General features: G+C 57.8%; 1 protein-coding gene across 6 annotated transcripts; it reads left to right on the top strand.

Moving 5' to 3' along the window:
* Positions 1 to 4,381: 4,381 nt before the first annotated feature.
* On the top strand, positions 4,382 to 26,051 carry SLC29A4 (solute carrier family 29 member 4). 6 transcript variants are annotated; one of them, XM_037995196.2, is made up of 12 exons: positions 4,382 to 4,548; positions 9,018 to 9,197; positions 11,638 to 11,769; positions 12,029 to 12,142; positions 12,590 to 12,718; positions 16,489 to 16,563; positions 17,929 to 17,961; positions 18,502 to 18,764; positions 20,524 to 20,662; positions 20,773 to 20,960; positions 21,947 to 22,187; positions 24,667 to 26,050. In XM_037995196.2, exons 2-12 carry the CDS (start codon positions 9,029 to 9,031, stop codon positions 24,807 to 24,809), a joined length of 1,626 nt encoding a protein of 541 aa, XP_037851124.1. In that variant the 5' UTR covers positions 4,382 to 4,548; positions 9,018 to 9,028; the 3' UTR covers positions 24,810 to 26,050. The 6 variants fall into 6 exon arrangements, with proteins under 6 accessions (XP_037851124.1, XP_037851123.1, XP_037851120.2 ...); XM_037995195.2 differs by having other exon boundaries at positions 4,383 to 4,548; positions 9,023 to 9,197; XM_037995192.2 differs by lacking the exon at positions 4,382 to 4,548 and having other exon boundaries at positions 4,922 to 9,197; positions 12,627 to 12,718; positions 16,494 to 16,563; positions 24,667 to 26,051.
* The last annotated feature ends 433 nt before the right edge of the window (positions 26,052 to 26,484 follow it).

Below are 26,484 nucleotides of genomic sequence, written 5' to 3'. Positions count from 1 at the left end.
CATGTCATCTGTTCCCCAGGACGAGCAATGTAAATCGGGGACTCATCTTGGCCAAAGGGGACGATTTGCAGTGTTTGGCTATTATGACGAACATCTTTGTATATAAAAACTTTTCTGCATTTAGAAATATTTCCTCAGGCCAGATTTTTCTGGACCAAACGGTAAGCATGTCTTTTAAGCCAGTTTATGTTCCAAAAGGGTTGGTCCCATTTTCACTCCCTCCAGCAACCCAGCAATGGGGAGATCTGGGGGGGGGGGGGGAAAAAAAGGCCTTGTGGCCGGCGCAGTGGCTCATGCCTGTAATCCCAGCACTTTGGGAGGCTGAGGCGGGAGGATCACCTGAGGTCAGGAGTTTGAGACCAGTGGTGAAACCCTGTCTCTACTAAAAATACAAAAATTAACCAGGTGTGGTGGTGGGTGCCTGTAATCCCAGCTACTTGGGAGGCTAAGGCAGGAGAATCGCTTGAATTGGGGAGGCAGAGACTGCAGTGAGCTAAGATCGCACCATTGTACTCCTGCCTGGGCAACACAGCAAGACTGTCTCAGAAAAAAAAAAAAAAAAAAAAAAAAGTACTGTGCCAGGCGCAGTGGCTCACGCCTTTAATCACAGCACTTTGGGTGGCCAAGGTGGGCGGATTGCGAGGTCAGGAGATGGACACCATCCTGGCTAACATGGTGAAACCCCGTCTCTACTAAACATACCAAAAAAAAATTAGCCGGGGCATGGTGGTCCAAGCTACTCCGGAGGCTGAGACAGGAGAATGGCGTGAACCAGGGAGGCGGAGCTTGCAGTGAGCCGAAATTGCGCAACTGCACTCCAGCCTGGGCGAAAGAGCAAGACTGCATCTCAAAAAAAAAAAAAAAAAAAAAAAAAAAAAGCATTGCCCTCACCATGGCCAATGAGACCTCCCTTGGCTGTTTCCCTTCTCCAACCTCACCTCCCTTCTCCCCACTGCCTCTGTTCCCACAACAGCAAGAACAGTTCCTTCTGTTCTTGAATTAAATGAGCTGTTTCCAGACTCAGTACTTTGCACTGGCTGTTCCCTGTGCTGGGAACACCCTTCCCACTAACAGCTCCATCATTCAAATCTCTCAATCCAGATATCGCCTTCTCAGACCACCTGGATATCAAAGCCCACCCCTGTGCCCTGGTCACATGCTGGTGCCTGCTCCATCCCCATCTAGTCTTCCAAGCATTTGATGCTTCCAAAATTACTGTACTGGTTTATTGCCAGTACCCACCATTTAAGTGCAACTGGATGGGAGCAGGGACCCTGGAAGCGTCCCCTGCATCTAGAAAACATCTCACATGCACCTAATAATGTTTTTATTATATATTTATTTATTTTTAGAGACAGGGCTTTGCTCTATTGTTCAGGCTAGGGTGCAGTGGCATGATCACAGCTAACTGGAACCTCCACCTCCCAGGCTAACACAATCCTCCCGCCTCAGCCTCCCAAGTAGCTGGGATTACAGGCACACACCACCGTGCCCAGCTTATTTTCGCCTTTTTTTTTTTTTTTTTTTTTTTTTTTGTAGAGATGGAGTCTTGCCCATACTGGACTCAAACTCCTGGGGTCAAGCCATCCTCTCGCCTTGGCCTCCCAAAGTGCTAGGGTTTTAGGCGTAAGCCACTGCACCTGGCCTACCAAATAATTATTTTTTTTTTTTTTTTTTTTTTTTTTTTTTTTTTTTTTGAGACGGAGTCTCGCTCTGTCGCCCAGGCTGGAGTGCAGTGGCGCAATCTCGGCTCACTGCAAGCTCCGCCTCCCGGGTTCACGCCATTCTCCTACCTCAGCCTCCCGAGTAGCTGGGACTACAGGCGCCCGCCACTGCGCCCGGCTAATTTTTTTCTATTTTTTAATAGAGACGGGGTTTCACCATGGTCTCGATCTCCTGACCTTGTGATCCGCCCGCCTCGGCCTCCCAAAGTGCTGGGATTACAGGCGTGAGCCACCGCGCCCGGCCCCAAATAATTATTATCTGGAAACCTCCCCACATCCAGGACAAGGCAAGGAACCCCGCTGAAAGCTCTAGGCTTACGGGAAGGACTGGAGCTCATGAACTTTATTTTTATTTTATTTTATTTTATTTTTTCGAGATGGAGTTTCACTCTTGTCACCCAGGCTGGAGTGCAGTGGTGCCATCTCGGCTCACTGCAACCTCCGCCTTCCAGGTTCAATCGATTATCCCACCTCAGCCCCCTGAGTAGCTGGGATTACAGGCGCCCACCACGCCCAGCACATTTTTGTATTTTTAGTAGAGACGGGGGTTTCACCATGTTGGCCAGGCTGGTTTCGAGCTCCTGACCTCAGGTGATCCGCCCACCTTGGCCTCCCAACATGCTGGGATTACAGGTGTGAGCCGCGGCGCCCGGCTGTCATGAACTGTAACTAGTTGGAGGAACAAACTGGGCCCCCCTGCAGCGGCACCCCTCAGCTCTGCCCAGACAGCAGCACAGGAAGTGAGGGGTGTCCCGCCATAAGAGTGTGTAGCCGCCTCCCGCCAGGTGATTCCATTCACCTGGGAGAACACGGAGGCTCCCAGGTGAATGGAGTCATTTCACTCAACACTTCCTTATTCAGCTCCCAGTGCAGTCTGCCCTTCAAGCAGATATTTGGCTCCTGCCGTATGCCAGCCTCTGTATGCCTCGCTGAGCACTGACGATCCAGAGAACGAAAGCAAGTCTCTACTCTCAGGGGGCTCCCAGTCCTTTAGAAGGGATGGGCAAGGCCTGGAGCAAAGGTGCTCACTCCACTGGCTGCGCCGCAGAAGAAACCCTGGGGGCTCCCTGGAGGTGCTGACGTTGGAGATGGGGCTTAACAGGGAGAAGGAGCTGATCTGGTGGAAAGTGAAGGAAGGGCCTCAGGTAGGAGCCTGGTAGGGGCCTGGGCAGGCACCTGGATGTATCCCACCTGGTGGCTCAGACCTGGAGGGGCCTCTCCTGATCCCCACAGACAAGCCCCCACAGGTGTGATTCCCACCTGGTTCCTGATTTCACCTTGAGGCTGGACCCTTCTCCCAGCCAGTAACACTCCCAGCCCCCCAGGGCTAGCTGATGTCCTATGCCTGGGCCCCCTGGGCTCTGCTCAGTCTGCCCTAGAGCCAGGCTACAGGTGAGTACAGGGAGAATAGGGCGGGGTCATGATTCCATTCACCTGGGAGAAACAGAAGTTCCCAGGTGAAGGGAGTCATGGGAAGCAATCTAGCCAGTTCTGATCCCAAGCTGGGAGGAGAAAGGGAGCTGGCGGAGATAGGACCAAGTGACGGCAGGACATGACTGAGGGTTGGCCACAGCCCCCACTCCTAGCTGGACTTGCTCTCCGCACCTTCTCCAGCACGTGAACTCCTACTCATCCTTCAAAACTTTCAATCTGGTCACCCAGTGGCGTTGTGACTGAACCTACCCACCCGCTAGCGGCGTTGCTAGCCTCCCAGGTGAGTGGACCTGTTTAGGAGGAGCAGCCTGGGCACCAAGGCTGAGGGGTGGGCAGCGAGGGTGGTGGGCTGGGTCAGCACAGGTCACCCGGGTCTACCAGGGCCACCATGCTGCACCCTAGTGTGTTGGGGATCCTGATTTCAGCCTCAGGCTGGGCCTGGCCCCTGCATAGCCCAGCTGGATGGAAGGGTTGGGGGAGAGAGAAAGGAAGAAAGGAGATGGGAGCAGAGAGGAGGAGGGGGAAGATGGAGGAGAGGAGAGAAGGAAGAGGAAGGGGAAGGAGAGGGAGAGAGGAGGGGGAAGAAAAGAGGAGGAGTGGGGATGATAGAATGGAGGAGGGAGGGAAGAGAGAGGGAGGACTGAGTAGGAGAATGGGGAAGGTGGAGGAGGGAGGGAGAGGGAGGAGAGGAGAGAGGAAGGGAGGAAGAGGAGCGGGGAGGAGAAAGGGAGGAGGGTGGAGAGGAGGGGAGAAGAGAGGAGGGCAGGAGGAGGGTAATGGAGGACTTTGAAGGGGAGGGGTGGGAGGAGGGAGAGGGAGGGGAGGGAAGAGAAATGGGGAGGAGTGGGACGGAGGAGGGAAGGGAGGAGAGAAAGGGAAGGGGATGAGAGGAGGACTGGGGAGGATGGAGAGGAGGGAGAAGGGGTGGGAGGGAGAGGGAGGGTAAGACGCGGAATGGGGAGGAGGGGGAGGGAGGAGGAGGGAGAGGGGAAGAGAGGAGTGGGGAGGAGGGAGAAGGGGAGGGAGGAGGAGGGAATGGGAAGGGAAGAGAGGAGGAATGGGAGGAGGGGGAGGGAGGAGAGAAGGGTGACGGGAGGAGGGAAGAGAGGGAGGAAGGGGGAGGGGAGGGGTAGGGAGGAGGGATGAGCGAGAGGGTTGAGGGAGGAGGGCGGGGCGGGGCCGAGCACTGGGGGCGGGCAGAGGCGGGGCGTGGTGGCCTGGGCTCTGCTCGTCGCCGTGCTCGTGGACAGGGGCCGGGCGGACTCGGGGACCGGCGGAGGACGCCGGGCGCGCCCGGCCCGAGGCTGGGGGAGCGGGGCGCGGGCGCGCAGTGTCGGGCGCCTGGCGGCGTAGCGGGCGCGCAGAGGACCCCAGGCCGGGCCGGGCGGAGGTAAGCGGTGGCCGCGGGACGCGGGGAGGCGCCGGCGGGGACCTGTCGGAGCCTTTGTCTGCGGCGCGCGCGGCCCCCCGCCCCCTCCCGCCCGTCCGGGCGCTGTCCCCTCTCCCCAGACCGCCCCTGTCCCGGGAACCCGAGGCCGCCCCGACCGCGTCCTGTGCGGCCCAGCCCCCAGCGCCCGGCGACAAGCGCGGACCCGGACCCCTGGGCCCCGGCCATGGAGGGTGTCGGCGCCACCGCCTCCCCTAGCACCGCGCGAGGGTCCTCCCGCACGAAGTTCCTCCCCGGACCCTCCCGCGCCGCCCCATCGCCCCCCTGCCCCCGCCGACCCCTTCCTTGTTCTCGAAAAAGCGTCTGGGAGAGGCGGGGCCTGGCCTCCGGGGTCACCTCGGGGCGGCCCAGGGGGTCTGTCCTTTGCCTGGGGGCGCAGGTCTGTGAGCCAACTTTGCGGCTGATGATGCCGGGGGGCGAGCGGCAGAAAGGCGCGGGGACCCAGGCCGGGGAGGGCGGTGGGTCCAGGGGCCAGCCTGTGGCCCCTGCATGCATCGGTCCCTGGGGGGGCTGCAAGAAGTGGGTGGCCGGAGGGGCTTGAAACCCACCCCCAGAGGAGTTGGAGCGGCTTAGACCGCTGGGCTGCGGAAAGGGCAGCAGAGAAATCGTTAGCCCCGGTTAACGGGGACCAGGGGTGTACCAGGCATCAACTAACCAGGACTGGTAGTTGAGCCAGGAGTGCGAGCCCAGGCCCGCTTTCCAAGTGGAATTCGGTTCCCCTGGTTCTCCCTGGCGGGCCGGAGGAGCGTGGCCCCAGAGTGAGGCCAGACTGGCTTTGGGGTCCAGACCCCCAGCGCTTCCAGCTGCCCCGGGCCACGTTCAGGACTGCTGTGCACTTCAGGCCCCGTGGAAATGGGAGGAGCTGGAGGGGGTCACTGGGCCAGGCTCCAGTCTGAGCTGCATGACACCCCCCCACCCCCGACTTGACCTCTATGTGCCTCAGTCACCCTCCCTGCAAAATGGTGAGAGGCCTTGGCCAGACACAGTGGCTCATTCCTGTAATCTCAGTTCTGGGAGGCTGGGGCTGAGGGATCACCTGAGGCCAGGAGTTCAAGACCAGCTTGGGCAACAGAACAAGACCCCACCTCTACAAAAATAGAAATTAAAAAAAAAATAAATGAGGGAGGGGGTGGGAGCCCTGCCTTGCCCATAGCAGTGTTCTTTAAGTGGCAGCTTGTGCAACTGTTGAATGCCTACTGTGTGTAGCCGAACCTACCCCACCAGCCACCCACCCAGTCCCTGTTTGTGACGTACTCTCAGCCTCTCCTTTCTCTACTGAGTTGTGAGGTGGGGAAACTGAGACCTGAGGGATGACCTCAAGGCCAAAGAAGTGACCTGTGTCTTCTCAACGGCCCCTGGGGCAGGCATCAAGGGGTCACAGCAGCTCAGAGTGGAGGAGCAGAGCCAAGCCCCTTAAACGCTGGGGTGGTTAGGCCAATGTGCATGTGGTTAAATTTTAATTAACGGGGGACAGGGCAGGAGGCCCTGGGCTGCCTGCCCCGGGGGGCAGTAGGCTTGGATTTTGGGGGCTGGGAAGGACACAGAAGCCTGTGGCCCAGGAGAGGTGGGAGCGAGCGGCTGCCGCAGGCTCCCCACACCCTCCACCATGGGGACAGTGGCTGGCCAAGCCGGGCAGTGTGGGTGGCAGCTGCCCACTTTGCTGACTGAGCCAGAGGGGACAGCAGCCGCCTCCTGGCTGGATGCCAAGCACGTCCGCCTTCCTGGGTGGTGTGGCCTCTGGGCAAGGCAGAAACGTCGGCTTTCTGGCCAGGATTGTTCGGGGCACTGCACGTCCCGGGGAGCGTCTCGGGGGCCCTTACTGAACACAGACCAGGCTTTTCTGGGTTCGGATGTCCTGGGCTGGGCTGGTATCCTGAGCAGGTGGCAGGAGGAGCATTTGATTGTTGAAGACTGTCACCCTGACACCATCCCCTTCCCTGGCCCTGCAGGCCGAAGAAGGGCCCCGGGGTCTCTAAGCCTTTGCTGACTCTGGCACCTCCCAATGACTCTCGAGGTCAGGCTTGCGTCCACTTCATGGGGGAGGACAGGTGTGCAGAACCCTCCCAGGGCCACCCCAGTTCAAGCCCAGCCCAGCTCTGCTCTAAGCCTTGCTCGCCCCCACCACCCCCAGCTCCAGATGTGGGAGGAGGGCCAGGACTGACAAGGGGCCGTCAGGAGAGCCTTGAACCTAGAAGGGGAGATACGCCAGGCTTCTCAGCCCCCAGAAGTCCGGGACCGCCTCTCCCCTGGTAGTGGGCACTCATCACCGAGGTTGGTCCCCAGCTGTCAGGGGCTGAATCTCCCCAGTCTCCCGAAACCTGGAAATGGGAAGTCTCTGGCTTCAAAGCCCCAGTGAGGCCCCAGGCCCCCATTCAGGCTCCAGTTAAAACTCTGTAGTGAGCTAGAAGAGGGGGACGTGGAGTCACAGGGAGGTGCTTGCTAACCTGATCATCGAAACCTGCCTGGAGGCTGGGAAGGGAGTAAACTGAGTCAGGGGAGCTGGAGGAAATGAGACCCAGGAGATGGGACAAGAGCAGGCAGAGGTAACATGGGTCAACCCCAGAGAAAATCAGGGTGGGCTGAGTGCAGTGGCTCATGTCTATAATCCCAGCATTTTGGGAGGCCAAGGTGGGAGGATCACTTGAGCCCAGGAGTTCAAGACCACTATGGGCAACATAATGAGACCCCATCTCTACAAAAAAGAAAAAAAATTAGCCGGGCCTGGTGGTGCACACCTGTTCCAGCTATTTAAGAGGCTAAGGTGGGAGGATCACTTGAGCCTGGGAGGCAGAGGCTGGAGTGAGTGGTGATCGTGCCTGCTGCACTCCAGCCTTGGCAACAAAGAGACTGTGTCTCAAAAAAACAAATCAAGTTTCCTCTGGGTTTGTGGGACCCCTCAGGGTGGGCTTCTTCCAGCCTTTCCACGGCTCTCCCACATACTGGGGAAACTGAGGCACTACATTCGGCGCTCCGTGCTGTGCTGTCCTCTCTGTTAGCCTCAAACTCTGCGGTGAACACATATCCTTTCTGCATTCAGATAAATAAATACATGTTATTAGAAAAAGAAATAAAGGCCGGGCGCGGTGGCTCAGGCTTGTAATCCCAGCACTTTGGGAGGCCGAGGTGGGCGGATCACAAAGTCAAAAGGTTGAGACCATCCTGGCCAACATGGTGAAACCCCATCTCTACTAAAAATACAAAAATTAGCCAGGCGCGGTGGCGGGCGCCTGTAGTCCCAGATACTCGGGAGGCTGAGGCAGGAGAATCGCTGGAACCCGGGAGACGGAGGTTGCAGTGAGCTGAGATCGCGCCACTGCACTCCAGCCTGGCAACAGAGTGAGACTCCATCTCAAAAAAAGAAAGAAAAAGAAAAGAAAAATCATTTTAGGGGAAAAAGCTAGCCTGCCCCAGGCACACACAGGGCTGCCCACACAGCGCAAGCATCTCCATGACAGATGACTTAGTTCCTTCCTTTCCTTCTGAAGATCAGGGCTGGCAGATCCAAATTGAAGCAAGAAGCACTGAGGCAAGACCACAGAAAGAACTTTCCGCCATGAAGGTGGTTGGCCCCAGGACCAAGGGTCATGGTGGCTCAGAGTGTCACACAGACCTGGGTTGGGGTCTGGGTTCCCCCACTTTCTGCCTGTGAGACCAAAGGGACCCTCACTTTCCTCAGCTGAAAAATGAGTGGTAAAGCCGCCTTTCTCCCAGAGGACACTGCAGCCCAGTGCAGGCACGCGCGAGGCTCACTCATGTCATCTGTTGTTTCCGACTGCCCTCCATATTCTGGTATCGCACCACCAAAGTATTCTTCCACTCCATCTATTTCTTACCATGCCCGCTGCCACCATGCAGGCCACCTTGGTTGTTCCCCGGGGCAGCAGTCTCTGAGCCCTCCTGCCCTCCGACCCCTTCTCCCTAGATAGCAATGAGGATGAGCATCTTGAGACACACCTGGTGAGGGCTGGGTGCAGTGGCTCAGTGGCTCACGCCCGTAACCCCCGCACTTTGGGAGGCCAAGGCAGGAGTTGGAGTTGGAGACCAGCCTGGGTAATGTAGTGAGACCCCATCTCTACAAAATAAATTTTTAAAAAATTAGCCAGGCATGGTGGTTCGAACCTGTGGTCCCAGCTACTTGGGAGGCTGAATCAGGAGGATCCCTTGAGCCCAGGAGGTAGAGGCTGAAATGAGTGATGGTTGCGCCACCATACTCCAACCTGGGTGACAGAGTGAGACCCTGTCTAGGAAAAAAAAAAGACACCAGGTGACATTGTTTATCTGCTTAAATTAACATCCTCTGGATGGATAGAAAGGACAGTCCCCCAGGGGATACAGTCCCGGCCGCATGGCATCGGGGCTGGGGTATCATCTCACTCTTCTTGCCTCCCCTGCTCTCTCTGCTTTCTCCAAAGCACAGGCTGCCATGGGTTCTGTCGGGAGCCAGCGCCTTGAGGAGCCCAGCGTGGCAGGCACACCAGACCCAGGCGTAGTGATGAGCTTCACCTTTGACAGTCACCAGCTGGAGGAGGCGGCAGAGGCGGCTCAGGGCCAGGGCCTTAGGGCCAGGGGCATCCCGGCTTTCACGGACTCCAGTAAGTAGGGGTGCAGGCAAGGTGCATGTCCTGCCCTGAAGCAGACTGAGCTGTGTGACCCCCAGTGAAGCCTTGGGGTATCGGGGAGCCATGGGTGGTGATGGACTGGAGGCAGTGCCTGTCAGTGTGAATTAGATCTGCTGCATAACAAACACGCCCACCGTCTCAATGTCTCCGCCCTGATGCTGCGTGTCCATGCTGGGGGCCCTGCCAACAGCCCCCGGCAGAGGAGGCTCTTTTTTTTTTTTTTTTTTGAGACAGTTTCGCTCTGTTGCCCAGGCTGGAGTGCAGTGGCCGGATCTCAGCTCACTGCAAGCTCCGCCTCCCGGGTTCACGCCATTCTCCTGCCTCAGCCTCCTGAGTAGCTGGGACTACAGGCGCCCGCCACCTCGCCCGGCTAGTGTTATTTTTGTATTTTTTAGTAGAGACGGGGTTTCACCGTGTTAGCCAGGATGGTCTCGATCTCCTGACCTCGTGATCCGCCCGTCTCGGCCTCCCAAAGTGCTGGGATTACAGGCTTGAGCCACCGCGCCCGGCCAGGAGGCTCTGTCTTAACATGGGCTTTCGTGCTCACTGGGTGGGTGAAGGGATCCATGGCTCATGCGCTGATCCATAAAACTTCTATCTGGAGTGACACATGTCACTTTGGTCACACTCGTTGGCCAAAGCAAGCTATGCCTCACTGCAAAGGAGCCAGGAAAGTGCCTGAACAGGACTGGATGTGAGGTTCAAAGCTCTGGTTTTCAGCCCAGCTGTGTGACCTTAGGCAAGGGCCTGAACCTCTCTGAACCTCAGTTTCACTACATTGAGGAATTGGGCCAACTGACTTTGAGATCAGACTTGCAGAGTGGACAGCCCACAGGCTTGGAGTCTGACAGGCTCAGGTTCAAGACTGCCTCCCATCCTTCACCCACCAGGGGCTCCGGTCAAGTCACTGTTCTTCTCTGGCCCTCGGTCTCTTCCTCTGGAAAAAGGGGATGGTATTGTGTCAATGCGGCTGCACCAGAATCAACAGAATCTTGCTTGGGCCTGTCCCCTGGCACTCAGGAGGCACCCTGTAAGCTATAGTTCTTTTGCGGGGAGCTGTTGTTTATGCTAGTACTTTAGGCTCAGAAACCTGGGTTAAGGCTGGGCACGGTGGCTCACGCCTATAATACCAGCACTTTGGGAAGCTGAGGCCAGAGGATCGCTTGAGCCCAGGAGTTTGAGACCAGCCTTGAACAACCTGGCAAAAACCTCGTCTCTACAAAAGCTACAAAAATTAGCCAGGTGTGGTGGCACACACCTGTAATCCCAGCTACTTCAGAGGCTGAGGCAGGAGAATCACTTGAGCCCAGGAGGCAGTGGTTGTAGTGAGCCAAGATCGTGCCACTGCACTCCAGCCTGAGCGACGGTGAGACTGTCTGAACAAAAAAGAAAAATTGGCTAACTAAAGTGGGAGCTAGTTAAGCCAGGCAGACAGGCAGTCAGGAAGGTCATGGACAGTCTGGAATCCACGGACAAGAGCTTCTTGGAGTCTCTGAGCTCCAGGAAGACCTCAAGGCCTCACCTGATTAGGTCAGACCCACCCAGGGTCATTTTCCTTTTGATGAACTGAAAGTTGATGGAGAAGGAACTTGAATTGCAAAACGCCATCACAGCAGCAGCAGAGTTAGTGTTTGAACCTAGGGACTGTCCTTCAGCCTGTCAAGGTGACCATAAACAGACCATCACGGTCCCCCCCTCGCCAATGTGGCTCCCATAGACATCTCCCTAAACCATGTCTTCTCTCCAAACAAAGGCGGTGACAAGGTCATACTGCCACCGAGCATGATGTAAGAACCCTGTACAACCCTAAACGTGCTGACCCCTTCCCCGGCAGGACAGGTAGAGGGTGCACACTCTTCCCCTTCCATATCCTATAATTTTTGTTTTGTTTTGTTTTTTAAAAACAGAGTCTCGTGCTGTTGCCCAGGCTGGAGTGCAGTGGCGCAGCCTTGGCTCACTGCAACCTCCACCTCCTGGGGTCAAACTATTCTCGTGCCTCAGGCTCCTGGGTAGCTGGACTATAGGCTTGCACCACCATGCCCAGCTAATTTTTTCTATTTTAGTAGAGATGGGGTTTCACCATGTTGGCCAGGCTGGTCTCGAACTCAGTTCAGGTGATCTGCCCGCCTCGGCCTCCCAAAGTGCTGGAATTACAGGCATGAGCTGGTTTCCTGTCCATCAAGCTGGTGGCTTCAGTGACTGTGATGGCGTGGGTGTGGTAGCCGTAGCCACAGTATTTGGTGGCTTTTGATAATGGTCAGATGACAGAGGTATCTGGAGCAGAGGGGAGCAGGGGTCACAGCGATGGACAGTGGCCATGGTGATGGAGGCCGAGGTGATGGCCCTCGTCCTGTGCGGAGGCCGTAGCCATGCATGGAGGGTGCCCCGTCTCACCTGGTGTCTCTGGCTTTAGCACTGGAGGAGCCGGTGCCCGATGACCGCTACCACGCCATCTACTTTGCAATGCTGCTGGCTGGCGTGGGCTTCCTGCTGCCGTACAACAGCTTCATCACGGACGTGGACTACCTGCATCACAAGTACCCAGGTGGGTCCTTCCACGGTCACGCCCGGCCACTCAGCATACTCCATCATGGCCTGGGGCTTCCCAGAAACCCCCGGGTGGGAGGGTCCTACCCAGGGACCCATTTTATTCGGATCTCGGCTCCACTGTGAGCTGCTGAGTGACCTCAGGGCAACCACTCACCCCTCTGGACAGCAAGACCGCTCTGGGAGGTTGCATCTGGCAGGGGTCAGTGCAGAGGGTGGGGCCTCCCTCAGCACCTGCTGTCTCTGGCCCTCCACAGGGACCTCCATCGTGTTTGACATGAGCCTCACCTACATCTTGGTGGCGCTGGCAGCCGTGCTCCTGAACAACGTCCTGGTGGAGAGACTGACCCTGCACACCAGGATCACCGCAGGTGCGCCGGGCCCCACCACGGGACACCTACCTGTTGTGGCTCCCATGTGCCTGGCCGGTCATCCACTCGCCCAGTTTCCCTGAGCCTCACTCGCCTCGTCTGTAAAATGGGCACACTTCCTAGGGCTGCCCTGGGGTCTGGCCGTGGTGGGGTCTCTGTACCCCACCGCATGTCCCTGGGCCCCGCCCAAGCTCTTCCCCACACCCAGTGTGTTCTTCCTTTCCCATTCCTCCACATGGTGTCATCCAGTTTCAAGGCCTGGCTCAAATGGCGCCTCCTCCAGGAAGCCCTCCGGGTGCCCCTGTTAGACTTGTAAAGCATCCCTGGCCCTCCTTAAAGAAGAAGGGCAGAGAGAGCCTCCGACTGACTATGCAGGAGGGGCGAGGAGGAGGGGGACCCCCACCCAGTTGGCTCCACCGCTCCCCTCACTGGCCTCTCCCCCAACAGGCTACCTCTTAGCCTTGGGCCCTCTCCTTTTTATCAGCATCTGCGATGTGTGGCTGCAGCTCTTCTCTCGGGACCAGGCCTACGCCATCAACCTGGCCGCTGTGGGCACCGTGGCCTTCGGCTGCACAGGTAGGAACCGGGGCCCAGGGGTGAGGCCCTGAGTGCCCACTTCTGACCCTGTCCCACCCCAGCCCTGGTCTCCTGCTGGTGGCATGTGAGATGATGGGAGCCGGGCTGGCTGGGTGCCAGGTGTGTGTCCACCTGCATGCCAGCGTGCACACCTGCACACCCAGGCACACGGGCTCACACCCACACGAGCCTGTGTATGCAGTGTATGCACAGCGTGTAGCCACAGAGACTGTGAGGCAGCCCCTGGTTTCCCTGGTATAAACAGGGCTTCAAGGACTGTTCTGCCTTTGTCACCATGTCACTGTTTCTCTTGGGCAATGGCTTTCAGTAGGGTCGGACTCTGTCACCCAGGCTGGAGTGCAGTGGCATGATCATAGATCACTGCAGCCTCAACCTCCTGGACTCAAGCTGGTGAACCATCCTCCCACCTCAGCCTCCTGAGTAGCTAGGACCACAGGCACATTCCACCAAGCCTGGCTGATTTTAAAAAATTGTTTGTAGGGCCGGGCGCGGTGGCTCAAGCCTGTAATCCCAGCACTTTGGGAGGCCGAGACGGGTGGATCACGAGGTCAGGAGATCGAGACCATCCTGGCTAACACAGTGAAACCCCGTCTCTACTAAAAAATACAAAAAACTAGCCGGGCGAGGTGGCGGGCGCCTGTAGTCCCAGCTACTCGGGAGGCTGAGGCAGGAGAATGGCGAAAACCCGGGAGGCGGAGCTTGCAGTGAGCTGAGATCCAGCCACTGCACTCCAGCCCGGGTGGCAGAGCAAGACTCCGCCTCAAAAAAAAAAAAAAAAAAAAAAATTGTTGGTAGAGACAGGGGTCTCTCTATATTGCCCAGGCTAGTCTTGAACTCTTAGCCCCAAGCAGTCCTCCCACCTCGGTCTTCCAAAGTGCTGGTGTTACAGGCACGCGCCATCGCCATCGTGCCTGGCCTTACAAACTTTTGAAAGCTACTTTTTATTTTGCAAATGTTTCAAACCTACAGGAAAGCTTGCAAGAATGATACAGTGAAGTCCTACACAAGCACTCTCTCCCCCTCTCCCTCCACCCCACTCTCTCTGTACTTCAGTTTCTTCCTAAGTATATATAAATATAAAATACATCTTTCCCCTTGTACCATTTGAGAGTTAGTTGTAGATGTCATCACCTTTCTTGCCTAATTACTAGTACTTCAGAGTGTATTTTCTACCAGTCAAGGCATTTCTTTTCTTTTTTCTTTTTTTTTTTTTTTTTTTTTTGAGACAGAGTCTCACTCTGTTGCCCAGGCTGGAGTGTAGTGGCACGATCTCAGCTCACTGCAACCTCCGCCTCCCGGGTTCAAGTGATTCTCCTGTCTTAGCCTTCCAAGTAACTGGGATTACAGGCACGCACCACCATGCTAGGCTAATTTTTGTATTTTTAGTAGAGATGGGGTTTCACCATGTTCCTCAGGCTGGTTACAAACTCCTGACCTCAGGTGATCCACCTGCCTCAGCTTCCCAAAGTGCAGGGAATTACAGGTGTGAGCCACCATGCCCGGCCGACATTTCTTCTATAACCACATTGCAATTGCCAAAACTGGGAAATTTAACTCTGATGCAATACCATTTTCTAAGCTACAACCCATATTCAAAGTTCTCCAGTCATTCTGATAATGGTTTGTTTTTTTGAGACAGAGCCTCGCCCTGTGCGGTGGTGGATCTCGGCTCACTGCAAGCTCCACCTCCTGGGTTCACACCATTCTCCTGCCTCAGCCTCCCAAGTATCTGGGACTACAGGTGCCCGCCACCACGCCCAGCTAATTTTTTGTTTTTTTAGTAGAGACGGGGTTTTACCGTGTTAGCCAGAATGGTCTCCATCTCCTGACCTCGTGATCTGCCCGCCTCAGTCTCCCAAAGTGCTAGGATTACAGGCGTGAGCCACCGTGCCTGGCCCCGATAATGTTCTTTATAGCTTTTTTTTTTTTTTCCTGACCCAACATACTCTCTAGATTCATAACTTTCCTTTAATCCAGGACAGTCCCTCACCCACCCCTGTGTTTCATGGCAGTGACATTTTGCAAGGGTCCAGGCCAGGCTTTGTAGACTTTCTTTTTTTTCTTTCTTTTTTAGAGATGGAGTCTTTCTGTGTCGCCCAGGCTGGAGTGCAGTGGCGCAATCTCAGCTCACTGCAACCTCCACCTCCCGGGTTCAAGGGATTCTCCTGCCTCAGCCTCCTGAGTAGCTGGGACTACAGGCGCCTGCCACCACACCTGGCTACTTTTTGTATTTTTAGTAGAGATGGGGTTTCACCATATTGGCCAGGCTGGTCTTGAACTCCTGACCTTGTGATCTGCCCACCTCAGCCTCCCAAACTGCTAGGATTACAGGCGTGAGCCACTGTGCCTAGCCAGCTTGGTAGACTTTCAAACTCTTTTTGACCGTGACTTTCAGGAAGAAAGAAATACATTTTGTATTATGGCCCTGTAAACACATGTGTGTATTTATAAATGACATCAAGCCTTCATGAAATAATACTCCCAATGCTACTGTTCTGTTTTGTTAAAAAACAAAAAAATGCTGTGACTTGATTTTATTTTTTTTTAGAGGCAGAGTCTCACTCTGTTGCCCAGGCTGGAGTGCAGTGGTGGGATCATGGCTCACTGCAGCCTCGACCTCCTAGGCTCAAGGGAGAGCCCAGGCCCCCCGCCACGTAGCTGGGATTACAGGCACAGGCCACCGCACCCAGCTAATTTAAAAAAAATTTTTGTCACCAGGCGTGGTGGCTCTTGCCTATAATCCCAGGATTTTGGGAGGCTGAGACGAGCAGATCACGAGGTCAGGAGTTCAAGACCAGTCTGGCCAACATAGTGAAACCCTGTCTCTACTAAAAATACAAAAAATTAGCCGGATGTGGTGGCGGGCGCCTGTAGTCCTAGCTACTTGGGAGGCTGAGGCAGGAGAATCACGTGAACCCAGGAGGCAGAGGTTGCAGTGAACCGAGATAGTGCTACCGTACTCCAATCTGGGCGACAGAGCGAGGCTCTATCTGAAAAAAAAAAAAAAAAATCATAAAAACAAGATCTCACTTTGCAGCCCACGCTGGTCTTGAACTCCTAGACTCAAGCGATCCTCCCTTCTTAGCCTCCCAAAGCACTGGGATTACAGGCGTGAGCCACAGTGCCCAGCCTTGACCAGAAGATTTTAGTTAGACAAAGACTGCCCCCAAGGCTACTACCAGTCATGGATTTGCTAGACTCCAAGGTAGGGGCCTGTACCCTTTTATTTTCCCTAGATCCTGATCGATTTCTGGCTGTATTATTTAGGATGAGAGGGGTTATTGCTGTATAGCAAATTAACCCAGAAATCTCAGTGGCTCCATAGAACAAGCCTGACTTCTCACTCTTGCTGCCTGTCCTGTCTAGAGGGTGAAGGGTGTTATGCTCCACACGGTCTCTCAGGGCCTCAGGCAGACAGTCCTCTCCCCAGTCCATAACACATGCCTCTCCTGTCCCTGCCCATGGGAAAAAGAAAGGTTGAAAGTCCATGCAGGCTTTTCACTGCCTTGCCCAGAAGTGACGTGTCATTTCTGCAGATGTTTCATCCGCCAGAGCTTGTCAATGACCCTGGCTGACCCCAAGGGTACACTGGTTGGTGTTCCTACTGCTGCGTGTCAAATCTCTCTGCCATTAGTGGTGTTAACGGCTGTTTATGCACCCTTGAGTTCTCTCAAGCTAGTGCATTTCACCCAAGTTGACAGGTGATAATGGCATCTCCGGATTTTTCCTCTTTCTCTCTCTCTCTCAAGTGCAGCAATCCAGCTTCTACGGATACACCGGGATGCTACCCAAGCGGTACACACAGGGGGTGATGACCGGGGAGAGTGAGTATCTGCAGATCCCCGGGGAAGGGGGTGCTGAGCTGCCCTGGGCTCTGGAAGCTTCTTCCCGGGGGCTCCCCATGATGTGCCCCGGTCTGGGAGGGAGGCTCACAATCCCTGGGCACGCTGAGCTAGGGACAGGGATCGCCATCTTTCCTGGCCTGGCTGGGGGTAGAAAAGGGGTGGACTCCCACATGGGAGGGACATGTAGGCCCACACATGTGTGTGCTGTGTTTCTGGGGTGTGTGATCCTTTGTGATGGGGGAAGCTTGTGTGTCTCTGAGCATGTGGCTAGGTGTGCGTTTTGTAAGTGTGCGCACGTGTGTTAGGGAGTGGGCCCCATCCATGGCCGTGATGTCATGGACATCACGCCATGCCTACAGCACCATGCTCTCCTTGCAGCCACGGGCACACAAGCCACCCCCTGGTCAGCACCCCACGTGGGTGTCTCACGGGCTTCTCAAACTCACGTCTCCTCCCCCAACCCTGCCACTCACACCCGCCCCTTCTCAGCAAATGGCACCCTCTTGCTCATGCCTGAACCTTACATGACACCCGGCCCTTCTCCAAGTCCTAGTTCTGTCCCCTGGCCTCCAGCCCCTGCAGAGGGGCAGCACTGGCCCCTGGCAGTGACACTGTATGCGTGCAAGCCCCTTCCTCTCAGGGTCCCCAAGCTTCCTTCTGTGCCTGGACCGCCCGGGGTCAGTGCCGCCCAGGCAGGAAGCGGAAGCCCAGATCAAGACCCACGTGGGCCTGGTTCGTTTCTCCCCTTGGAGGCGTTCTGCAACCCTCTGCCTGGTGCTGAGGTAGACCAGACGCCCCGGAGCTCCCAGACTCCCATCTTGGCCGGTAGATTTTGTGGTGGGGCTGAGCCAGAGTGGGTGCAGAACTGTGCCGGCACACTGATGTCAGGTGGTTTATGGAGCCAAGGGCCCCACAGAAAAGACGCGCTCAGAGCCCTGCCCACCCTCACGGGGTGGCCCACCATGGCCCTGACCCACCCTGTCTCACACTGGGCAGTGGCCCATGGCCACACTAAGAAAAAACCCACAGCCCGCCCACCCCAAGGCCCTCCCTCCCAGCCTCGTGACCCTAATCGCAGCTTCCAGCGCCTCAAACATGAGCACTCAGCTCACAGCAGTCCCCGGCCAGGAACACCCGTCCCCAGGCTGCACTCCCGGCCCTGCCCTGCAGACCTCCGCGTCAAAGGCCCCCAATGGGACAGGGGTCCTCTAACTGCCCCCCACCTCTGCGCGCCCTCTGTTCCGTTTCTTTCTGCCCCCTGCCTGAATCACGCACAATCTTGTTTGCATCCATCCTCTTCCCACCCTGCGTCCGTGTGTCATCGTGGCCCTACTGCGTCCTCAGAGCAGGAGGGTGCAGCCACGCAGCAGGCACTGGGTAAATGCCCCACGGTGGGGGTGTGTGAGCGGCGTCGGGGTGGGGCTGCTGTGAGGGGCAGCTCCTGTGAGCAGCTCCTCTTGTGGCTGGGGCGGAGCTGGGGGCAACCGGAGTTGGGGCCGGAGAGAAACGGGACTCAGGACTTAGATGGAGCGGCAGGGAGCGTGGCTGGGAAGGGAGGTGGGGCGGGGCTGTGTGGGGCCAAGCTGAGTGGGGGTGGAGGGTGGGATGGAGCTGGGCGTGGCTGAGTAGGGGCGGAGCTGAATGGGATCGGGAAGCAGTTGGGGCGCTTACTGTAGGAATTGCTGGAAGGGGCTGGTGGAGCTGGTCTGGTTGTGGGAGCGGGGGGTTGGAAGTGGGTGGGGCCTGTGGGTGGGGGCAGGGCCGGTGGTGGAGGGCGGGGTCGGCGGTGGTGGGAGGGGCCTGTGGGTGGAAGGGGGCGCCGGTGGGGAGGGGTCTGTGTGGGCGGGGATGGGTCGGGGCGGAGTGGTGCAGGGAGCTGGGCGGGTCAGGCCCGGGCCCACTGTGTATGCCCCCCAGGCACGGCGGGCGTGATGATCTCTCTGAGCCGCATCCTCACGAAGCTGCTGCTGCCCGACGAGCGCGCCAGCACTCTCATCTTCTTCCTGGTGTCAGTGGCACTGGAGCTGCTGTGCTTCCTGCTGCACCTGTTAGTGCGGCGCAGCCGCTTCGTGCTCTTCTATACCACACGGCCGCGTGACAGCCGCCGGGGCAGGCCAGGCCTGAGCAAGGGCTCTGGCTACCGCGTGCACCACGACGTCGCCGCCGGGGACGTCCACTTTGTAAGTGCGCATCGCCCACCTCTGTTCCCTCCTCTGTCCCCACCGCGAGGTTGGGAAGTACACGCGGCCCAGCCCGTCCCCTGCACCCCAGGCTGCGGCGTCCCGCTGTGGCGGAGACCACTTCCTGCCAGCTCCCTTTATTCTGTGGACTCAGCTGTGGGTTCTTAGTGGCACCCCCACATCCCGTGGCCTGAGGCCCCACCCCGCCTGCATCTGTGGTCTGGGGCTCTGCCCAGCTGCTGTATCCCATGGCGTGAGGCGTGCGGTGTGCATGGCTCCTGTCCGCAGTGACACCCCACATGATGTACACTAAAGTTTCCATCCCTGGGACAGCCCACGTTGGTTCTGGGGGGGTCTCAGCCCTCCTGGCTGTGCCAACCCACGCTGGAGATTCCTCCTGCAAGCTCAGCCTGGCAGCAAACTCTCTAGGAAGCTCACACCCTTCCTTCCTAGAGACAGGACACCAGGAGGGAAATCAGGGCTCAGGGATAACCCTGGGTGTCCTGAGGGGGTGTAGCGGGGCCCCCAGAGTTTCCCATATAAGTCACCACCAGCCAGCCAGGAAAGGGAGTGGTCTCCCAGGTGAGGATAGACAGGCAGAGAGGGAGGGCCAGGGGCTTGTTCTGTGGCCCCTGGTTCTGCTGGGCTTCCGTGTCACACTGCCCCTGTGGGGTCCCCAGCACAGACAGCCCTTGCCAGGAAGTGCCCTGTCCCACCATCCCTGGGGCAGGCAGCTGTCCTTGGGGGGCTGGGGTGCCCTCTGGTGGCAGCAGCGCTGCACAGCCCCCCAGGCTCAGGGCCGGCAGCTGTACAGTCCTGGGGACACCTGCAGGGTGAGGTCAGGAGTGCCAGACCATGCAGAGGCGGGATGAGGGAGCCGTTGGTCCTCATTCCTGAGGGTCCGGAACCAGAATGGTCATGCAGGCCTTGATCCAGTGAGTCACCTGGGCCCTGGGCTGGGGACACTGAAGTGAGCCAGAAACACCATCCCCAGGGGAGCACCCACACCCAGAGAGGGACCCAGGGTGGAAAGGGACAAGCCGGGGCACGGGTGCATCCCTCTCATGGCCAGGGACGTTCCCCGAGGGACTTTTGGGCTAAGACCTGACCCACAGGAAAGGTGTTGGGGTGGAGGGAAAAGTGTGTGCAGTGGCTCAGAGGCTGGGAGGAGCTCCGTGTGTTTGGAGGAGGAGTAAAGGGGTCATGGGGGACAAGATGCTCTGGTTGGTTTGGTCGGAAGCTGGTAGAGGGTTCATGGGAGTGGTGAGGTGGAATTTGCAGCATCCGAAGTGTGAGAGCCAGGCCCGATGGCTCACACCTGCAATCCTAGCTATAGAGGAGGCTAAGGTGGGAGGATCGCTTGAGCCCAAGAGTTTGAGATCAGCCTGGGCAACATAGCAAGACCCTGTCTCTACAAAAAAGAAAACAGCAAAAAAACTGGCCTGGGTGATGGCACATGGCTGTAGTCCCCGCTACTTGGGAGGCTGAGGTGGGAGGATTGCCTGAGCCCAGGAAGTTGAGGCTGCAGTGAGCTGTGACTGCACCACTGCACTCCAGCCTGGGCAGCAGAGCAAGACCCTCTCTCTAAAACAGAAATGTGAAGTGAGAGACCTTGATAAAGTGGGAGAGGGGTGTCTGCACACAGTAGGCACCACCTGAATGTCAGTGCCAGCCCCAGTGCAGCTCTTCTGATTGGGCCTGGATTCCTCTCCTGTCCTGTCCTCCACTCAAACCCCATCCCACTCTGTCCTCCCTCCAGGAGCACCCAGCCCCGGCCCTGGCCCCCAGCGGGTCCCCAAAGGACAGCCCAGCCCACGAGGTGACCGGCAGTGGCGGGGCCTACATGCGCTTTGATGTGCCGCGGCCAAGGGTCCAGCACAGCTGGCCCACCTTCAGAGGTGAGTTGGGGGGGGTCCCTCTGCAGCCCTGGTGCTGGTACCCAGGCAGGGGGTGGGAGGCAGGCAGGGGTCCCTGTGGGCACTGCCTCTGACCCCCCACCCGCCCCCAGCCCTGTTGCTGCACCGCTACGTGGTGGCGCGGGTGATCTGGGCCGACATGCTCTCCATCGCTGTGACCTACTTCATCACGCTGTGCCTGTTCCCTGGCCTCGAGTCTGAGATCCGCCACTGCATCCTGGGCGAATGGCTGCCCATCCTCATCATGGCTGTGTTCAACCTGTCAGACTTCGTGGGCAAGGTGGGCTGCCCGCCCTGCCCAGTGTCGGGGGAAGCAACGGGGTGGAGGTGATGGGGGAAGCCTTGGTCCATCCGGGAAGGGTTCTGAGTGAAGGATGCATGTGGATCCCAGGTGGAAAGGGCAAGAGCCATGCAGTGGCACCATGCCAGACAGTGTTCTGTGGAGGGTGGCCCCGGCCTGATCCCACTGGGGCACCCCGGAGTGTCAGCTGCGTCTCGGAGAACAGGTGTGGCACTCACCCTCTCGCCTCACAGTCACAGGTCCTCCGGGGATGAGCACAGGAGGATGCCCCAGAGGGGATCCAGAGAGGGCAGGGACCCTCAGAAATGGCTCAAAGAAATGGCTAGGTGCAGTGGCTCATGCCTGTAATCCCAGCACTTTGGGAGGCCAGAGATGGGTAGATTACTTGAGGCCAGGAGTTCCAGACCAGCCTGGCCAACATGGTGAAACCCCGTGTCTACTGAAAATACAAAAATTAACTGGGCATGGTGGTGTGCGCCTGTAATCCCAGCTGCTCGGGAAGCTGAGGCAGGAGAATCACTTAAACCCAGGAGGTGGAGGGTGCAGTGAGCCGAGATCATGCCACTGCACTCCAGCCTGGGCGACAGCCTGAGACTCTGTCTCAGAAAACAGGCAAGCAAACAAAACACTTAGCCAGCCGTGGTGGCATGTGCCTGTAGTCCCAGCTACTCTGGAGGCTGAGGTGGGAGCATTGCTTGGGCCCAGGAGTTTGAGCCTGCAGTGAGCCACGATCGTGCCACTGCACTCCAGCTTGGGGGATAGACCGATACCCTGACTCTAAGGGAAAAAGTTTTAAGTGGGATTTGGGGGATTTTAGAGGGGCGATCCGGAGAAGGGCAGGGGTGCAGGCCGAGCTGGACAGACCCAGGAGTGTTTGGGGATGGGAACGTGGCTGGAGGCTGGGGGGGTTGTGAGGGGAGTGGGGGTGGCTGGGACAGGGCGCCCACATGCCTGGCTCTCTGCAGATCCTGGCAGCTCTGCCCGTGGACTGGCGGGGCACCCACCTGCTGGCCTGCTCCTGCCTGCGTGTAGTCTTCATCCCTCTCTTCATCCTGTGCGTCTACCCCAGCGGCACACCCGCCCTGCGCCACCCCGCCTGGCCCTGCGTCTTCTCGCTGCTTATGGGCATCAGCAACGGCTACTTTGGCAGCGTGCCCATGATCCTGGCGGCGGGCAAAGTGAGCCCCAAGCAGCGGGAGCTGGCAGGTGAGGCCCACGGGGCATGGAAGGGGGTGGTCCTCCCAGCAGCACAACGTCCCCCTCACGAGGAAACCCAGGGCAGACCGCAAGAAGGTGCATTTGGGTTCTGAAGGTTCAGAACAGTCAATGTCTGGGAGGCCGTAGGTGTGGAGACATTCTCAACCACTTCATTCGTTCACTCATTCATTCACTCATTCATTCGTGTACCCCACAACTATTTGGTGAGCCCCTCCTGTGGACCAAGTGCTTTTCAAGGCACTGGGGACACAGTGGCGACAAAACGGCACTCCCCGTGCTGTGGGACTGACCGTCCAGATGTGGAGGCAGCCCAGGCTGGGCGCAGTGGCTCACACCTACAATCCCAACACTTGGGAAGGGCAAGGTGGGCGGATCACTTGAGCCCAGGAGTTAAAGACCAGCCTGGGTAGCACAGCGAGAGCCTCTCCTCTCTACAAAAGTGTTAAAAATTAGCTGGGTATGGTAGCGTGCGCCTATGGTCCCAGCTACTCGGGAGGCTGAGATGGGAGGATCACTTGAGCCCAGGAGTTTGAGATTGCAGCTGTGATGACGCCACTGCACTCCAGCCTGGGTGACAGAGGAAGATCCTGTTCGAAAAAAAAAAAAAAAAAAAAATCCTAGATTGGTGTGACTGGTTGAATGGCAGGAAGTCCTATGGGGAAAAATAAAGCAGAGAAACAGGAGTGATGGGATGGGGAGAGTCAGGCTCAAGAGCCAGCAGTGTAAATGGAGCAATCTGGGAAGACCTCACTGAGGAGGTGACTTTTTTTTTTTTTTTTTTTTGAGACGGAGTCTCGCTTTGTTGCCCAGGCTGGAGTGCAGTGGCCGGATCTCAGTTCACTGCAAGCTCCGCCTCCCGGGTTCATGCCATTCTCCTGCCTCAGCCTCCCGAGTAGCTGGGACTACAGGCACCCGCCACCACGCCCGGCTAATTTTTTGTATTTTTTAGTAGAGACGAGGTTTCACCGTGTTAGCCAGGATGGTCTCGATCTCCTGACCTCATGATCCACCCATCTCGGCCTCCCAAAGTGCTGGGATTACAGGCTTGAGCCACCGGGCCCGGCCAGGAGGTGACTTTTGAGCAAAGACCTGGAGGTAGTAGTGAGGGAGACAGCCATGTGAGGATGCAAGGGAAAGGCATCCAGGCAGAGGGAATGGCATGTGCAAAGGTCCTGCGGGCACTGAGGCCAGGGGCTGGAGAGGAGAGGAATGGGGTCTGATGGTTGATAAAGCATTCCTCCAGCTGCTGTGGGCATGGAGGTGAGTGAGGAGCTACTTTACCAGTCCTTGAGGACGGGGCCCAGACCTGGAGGAGGTCGACGTGGCACTGGGAGGTGCCAGATTCCAGGTCTTGTTTGGACAGCAGCCCACAGGACCGGCTGACGGGTTGAGAGGTAGGGTGTGAGAGAGGGAAGGGGGCTTCAGGTTTGGGGTCCACTGTTCAAGGCAAGAAGGCTGGCACTGGCCCAGACTGAGATGGGAAGGGGCCTTGCGGGGAGGGGTTGGGGTTGGGTTTGGGATTTGGTATGTTCCAGGTGCCCATTGGACATCCCAAATTGTCCCTGATAGGGAGGAAGCTGGAGATCGGAGACTGGAGATTTTTTTTTTTTTTTTTTTTTTTAAGATGGAGTCTTGCTCTGTTCCCCAGGCTGGAGTGCAGTGGCACGATCTCGGCTCACTGCAATCTGTGTCTTGCAGGTTCAAGCAGTTCTCGTGCCTCAGTCTCCTGAGTAGCTGGGATTATGGATGCCCACCACCACATCTGGCTAATTTTTGTATTTTTAGTAGAGGTGAGATTTCACCATGTTGGCCAGGTTGGTCTCGAACTCCTAACCTCGGGTGATCCGCCCACCTCAGCCTCCCAGTGCTGGGATTACAGGCGTGAGCCACCATACCTGGCTGAGACTGGAGATTAAAATGGGGAGGGTTGGGGCCAGCCGCACTGGCTCAGGACTGTGATCCCAGTGTTTTGGAGGCCAAGGTAGAAGTATCCCTTGGGCCCCGGAGCTTGGGACCAGCCTGGGCAGTATAGTGAGACTGAGTCTCTACAGAAATTTCTTTTACATTAGCCAGGCGTGGTGGTATGTGCCTGTGGTCCCAGGTATTTGGGAAGCTGAGGTTGGGGGATCACTTGAGCCCAGGAGGTCAAGGCTGCAGAAAACTGTGACTGTACCACTGCACTCTAGTCGGGGCAACAGAGCAAGACCTTGTCTTTAAATTTTAAAAATGGGGGTTTGGGGGACCCAGAGAAGCAGGCGAGGCCTGGTGTGCATAGCAGATGGCCCCGGGGAGAAGGAATGAGGAAGGACAGGATCCGGAGAGGGTGCTCCCACGCAGAGCGATGGGACAGCGGGTCCTGGAGGGGCGGCTCGGTTCACACGGGTGTCACCGCACCTCACACCCGAGCAGCCGTGGCCACCAGGTGGTCGCCCCGGCCCTGCTCCCCTCAGGCCAGTGTTGTCCACAGGGAACACCATGACCGTGTCCTACATGTCGGGGCTGACACTGGGGTCCGCCGTGGCCTACTGCACCTACAGCCTCACCCGCGACGCCCACAGCAGCTGCCTGCACCCCTCCACCGCCAATGGCTCCATCCTCTCAGGCCTCTGAGCCAGCTCTGCCCACTGCCAGGGACGCCGAGGGCCTGACCAGGGGCCCCGAGGCCTGAAGGCCCCTCCCCCGTCCCCACCTCAGTGCCTGCGGGGCCCTGAGCCTCTCCCTGTGCCAGCAGCGCCACCCCCTCTGGGTCCAGCCATCCCCAATCCTGGCCTGAAGTTCTGCAAAGTCCTTCGAGGACCGGGACACATTTCTGTGACCCGGGGCTCTGGCCAGCACTGTGTTCTGTGTTTGGTCTCATACCTGCCTCTACCTTCCATCTGTGTCCAGCGGCCCCAGCTCCAGCCCAGCCAGCACTCTGCGGGGTCACAGGCACCGTGTCCCCACCCAGGACAGCAGGCGCCCGCCAGAGTGTGCGTACCCGGTGACTGCACCCCGGCCCTCATCACCCGCTGCCACTGATCGGGGCACCACCTGGCCAGCCTCCAGCAAGGACCCCTCATGAACCCTGGAGCCCTGAGAGGAGAGGGGCAGCCCCCCACCTTGTCACCCTCAGGCCTCCCCCTTCTGTCCTCATTCTTAGAGACTGCTTCTCCTAAACAAAACGCGTTAGCCATGAAGGAGTTGGAGCCCTGGGTCCGAAGGGGACCCGCCTGCGGTCTGCATCAGCCTCTCAGGAACCACAGCAGTGGTGCCAGCCAGGCACATCAGGACCTCCCCACACACCCACGCGATGCCACAGGCCAGGGGGCTGTGCCTGACTAGGGAACCCTCCCATTGCTGCCTTGGCCCATGACAGAAGAGGGGAGGTAAGTCTGGGGGCTGCGAAGTAGGGCCCCCACACCCCGGCTGAAGTCAACTTGACCTAGGTCTTGACCCTCATCCAGCAAGGGACCCGACAGACCCAAGGGTCCCTAGCAAGTAGGGAGAGGCTGGGGGTACTCCAGCCTGGGTCCCCCAGAACACCAGGCCCGTGTGGGTGGCACCCTGAGGTTGGGGGATTCTAAGGGTGTCCTTGCCGAGACAGCGTTTCCAGGGGGAGGACGGCCCACCGTTACAGAACCCCGGCCCTGGCTGTGACTGCCCTGTTTCAACCCTGCTGTGTCCCGTCACCCGTCTGTCCACTAACTGTACCGCACTGGCCATTAAAAGATAAAGCAGACCGCTGCACTGCCGCCTCCAAGCAGAGTTTGTGCGTGGACGGGGGCCGGGACTGCCATCTTGGGATCCCGGTGGAACTCGGGTCGCCCCCGTGTAAGCCAGACCTCAGTCTTTCCATCTGCGAGGTGGGCGGGGCGGATCAGGGAGCAGGAGGGTGTCCTCATACCAGGTAGGCTTGGTTTGTGGGCAGGGCTGGGTGGTGGGGTGACAGCTGGGAGCACTTGTGGTTTGTCGCTCACCTTGACCCCCCAGTCTCCGTGAGGATCAGGGAGGATGGCTGCATTCAGCCCATTTGAAGGGGAAACAAAGCGGGCGTGATTTGTCCCCTACCCCTCAGGGACTACACTGCGTCCTAGGAGTCAGAGCCTCCTGGCCTCGAGCCTCAGCCCTTTTACTGATCTGTGCAATTTGGACGAAATCCTGCCCTGTTCCATTCCTGATTTTCTTTCTTTTTTTTTTTTTCTTTGAGCCTGAGTCTCGCTCTGTTGCCTAGGCTGGAGCGCAGTGGCACGATCTTGGCTCACTGCAACCTCCGCCTCCCAGGTTCAAGCAATTCTCCTGCCTCAGC

The sequence above is a fragment of the Chlorocebus sabaeus genome, chromosome 28 (assembly GCF_047675955.1).
Source record: "Chlorocebus sabaeus isolate Y175 chromosome 28, mChlSab1.0.hap1, whole genome shotgun sequence".
NCBI classification, from domain to species: Eukaryota; Metazoa; Chordata; class Mammalia; order Primates; family Cercopithecidae; genus Chlorocebus; species Chlorocebus sabaeus.
The sequence above is the reverse complement of the archived record's forward strand: the minus strand, read 5'-3'. Positions and strand labels throughout refer to the sequence as shown.

Bases quoted from the DNA above. Each gene is read 5' to 3' on its own strand.
- SLC29A4 (XM_037995190.2), top strand. From the start codon at position 8,951: ATGGCATCGGGGCTGGGGTATCATCTCACTCTTCTTGCCTCCCCTGCT. The intron at 11,770-12,028 runs GTGGGTCCTTCC...GGCCCTCCACAG, and splicing joins CCTGCATCACAAGTACCCAG to GGACCTCCATCGTGTTTGAC. The intron at 22,188-24,666 runs GTGAGGCCCACG...TGTTGTCCACAG, and splicing joins CAAGCAGCGGGAGCTGGCAG to GGAACACCATGACCGTGTCC.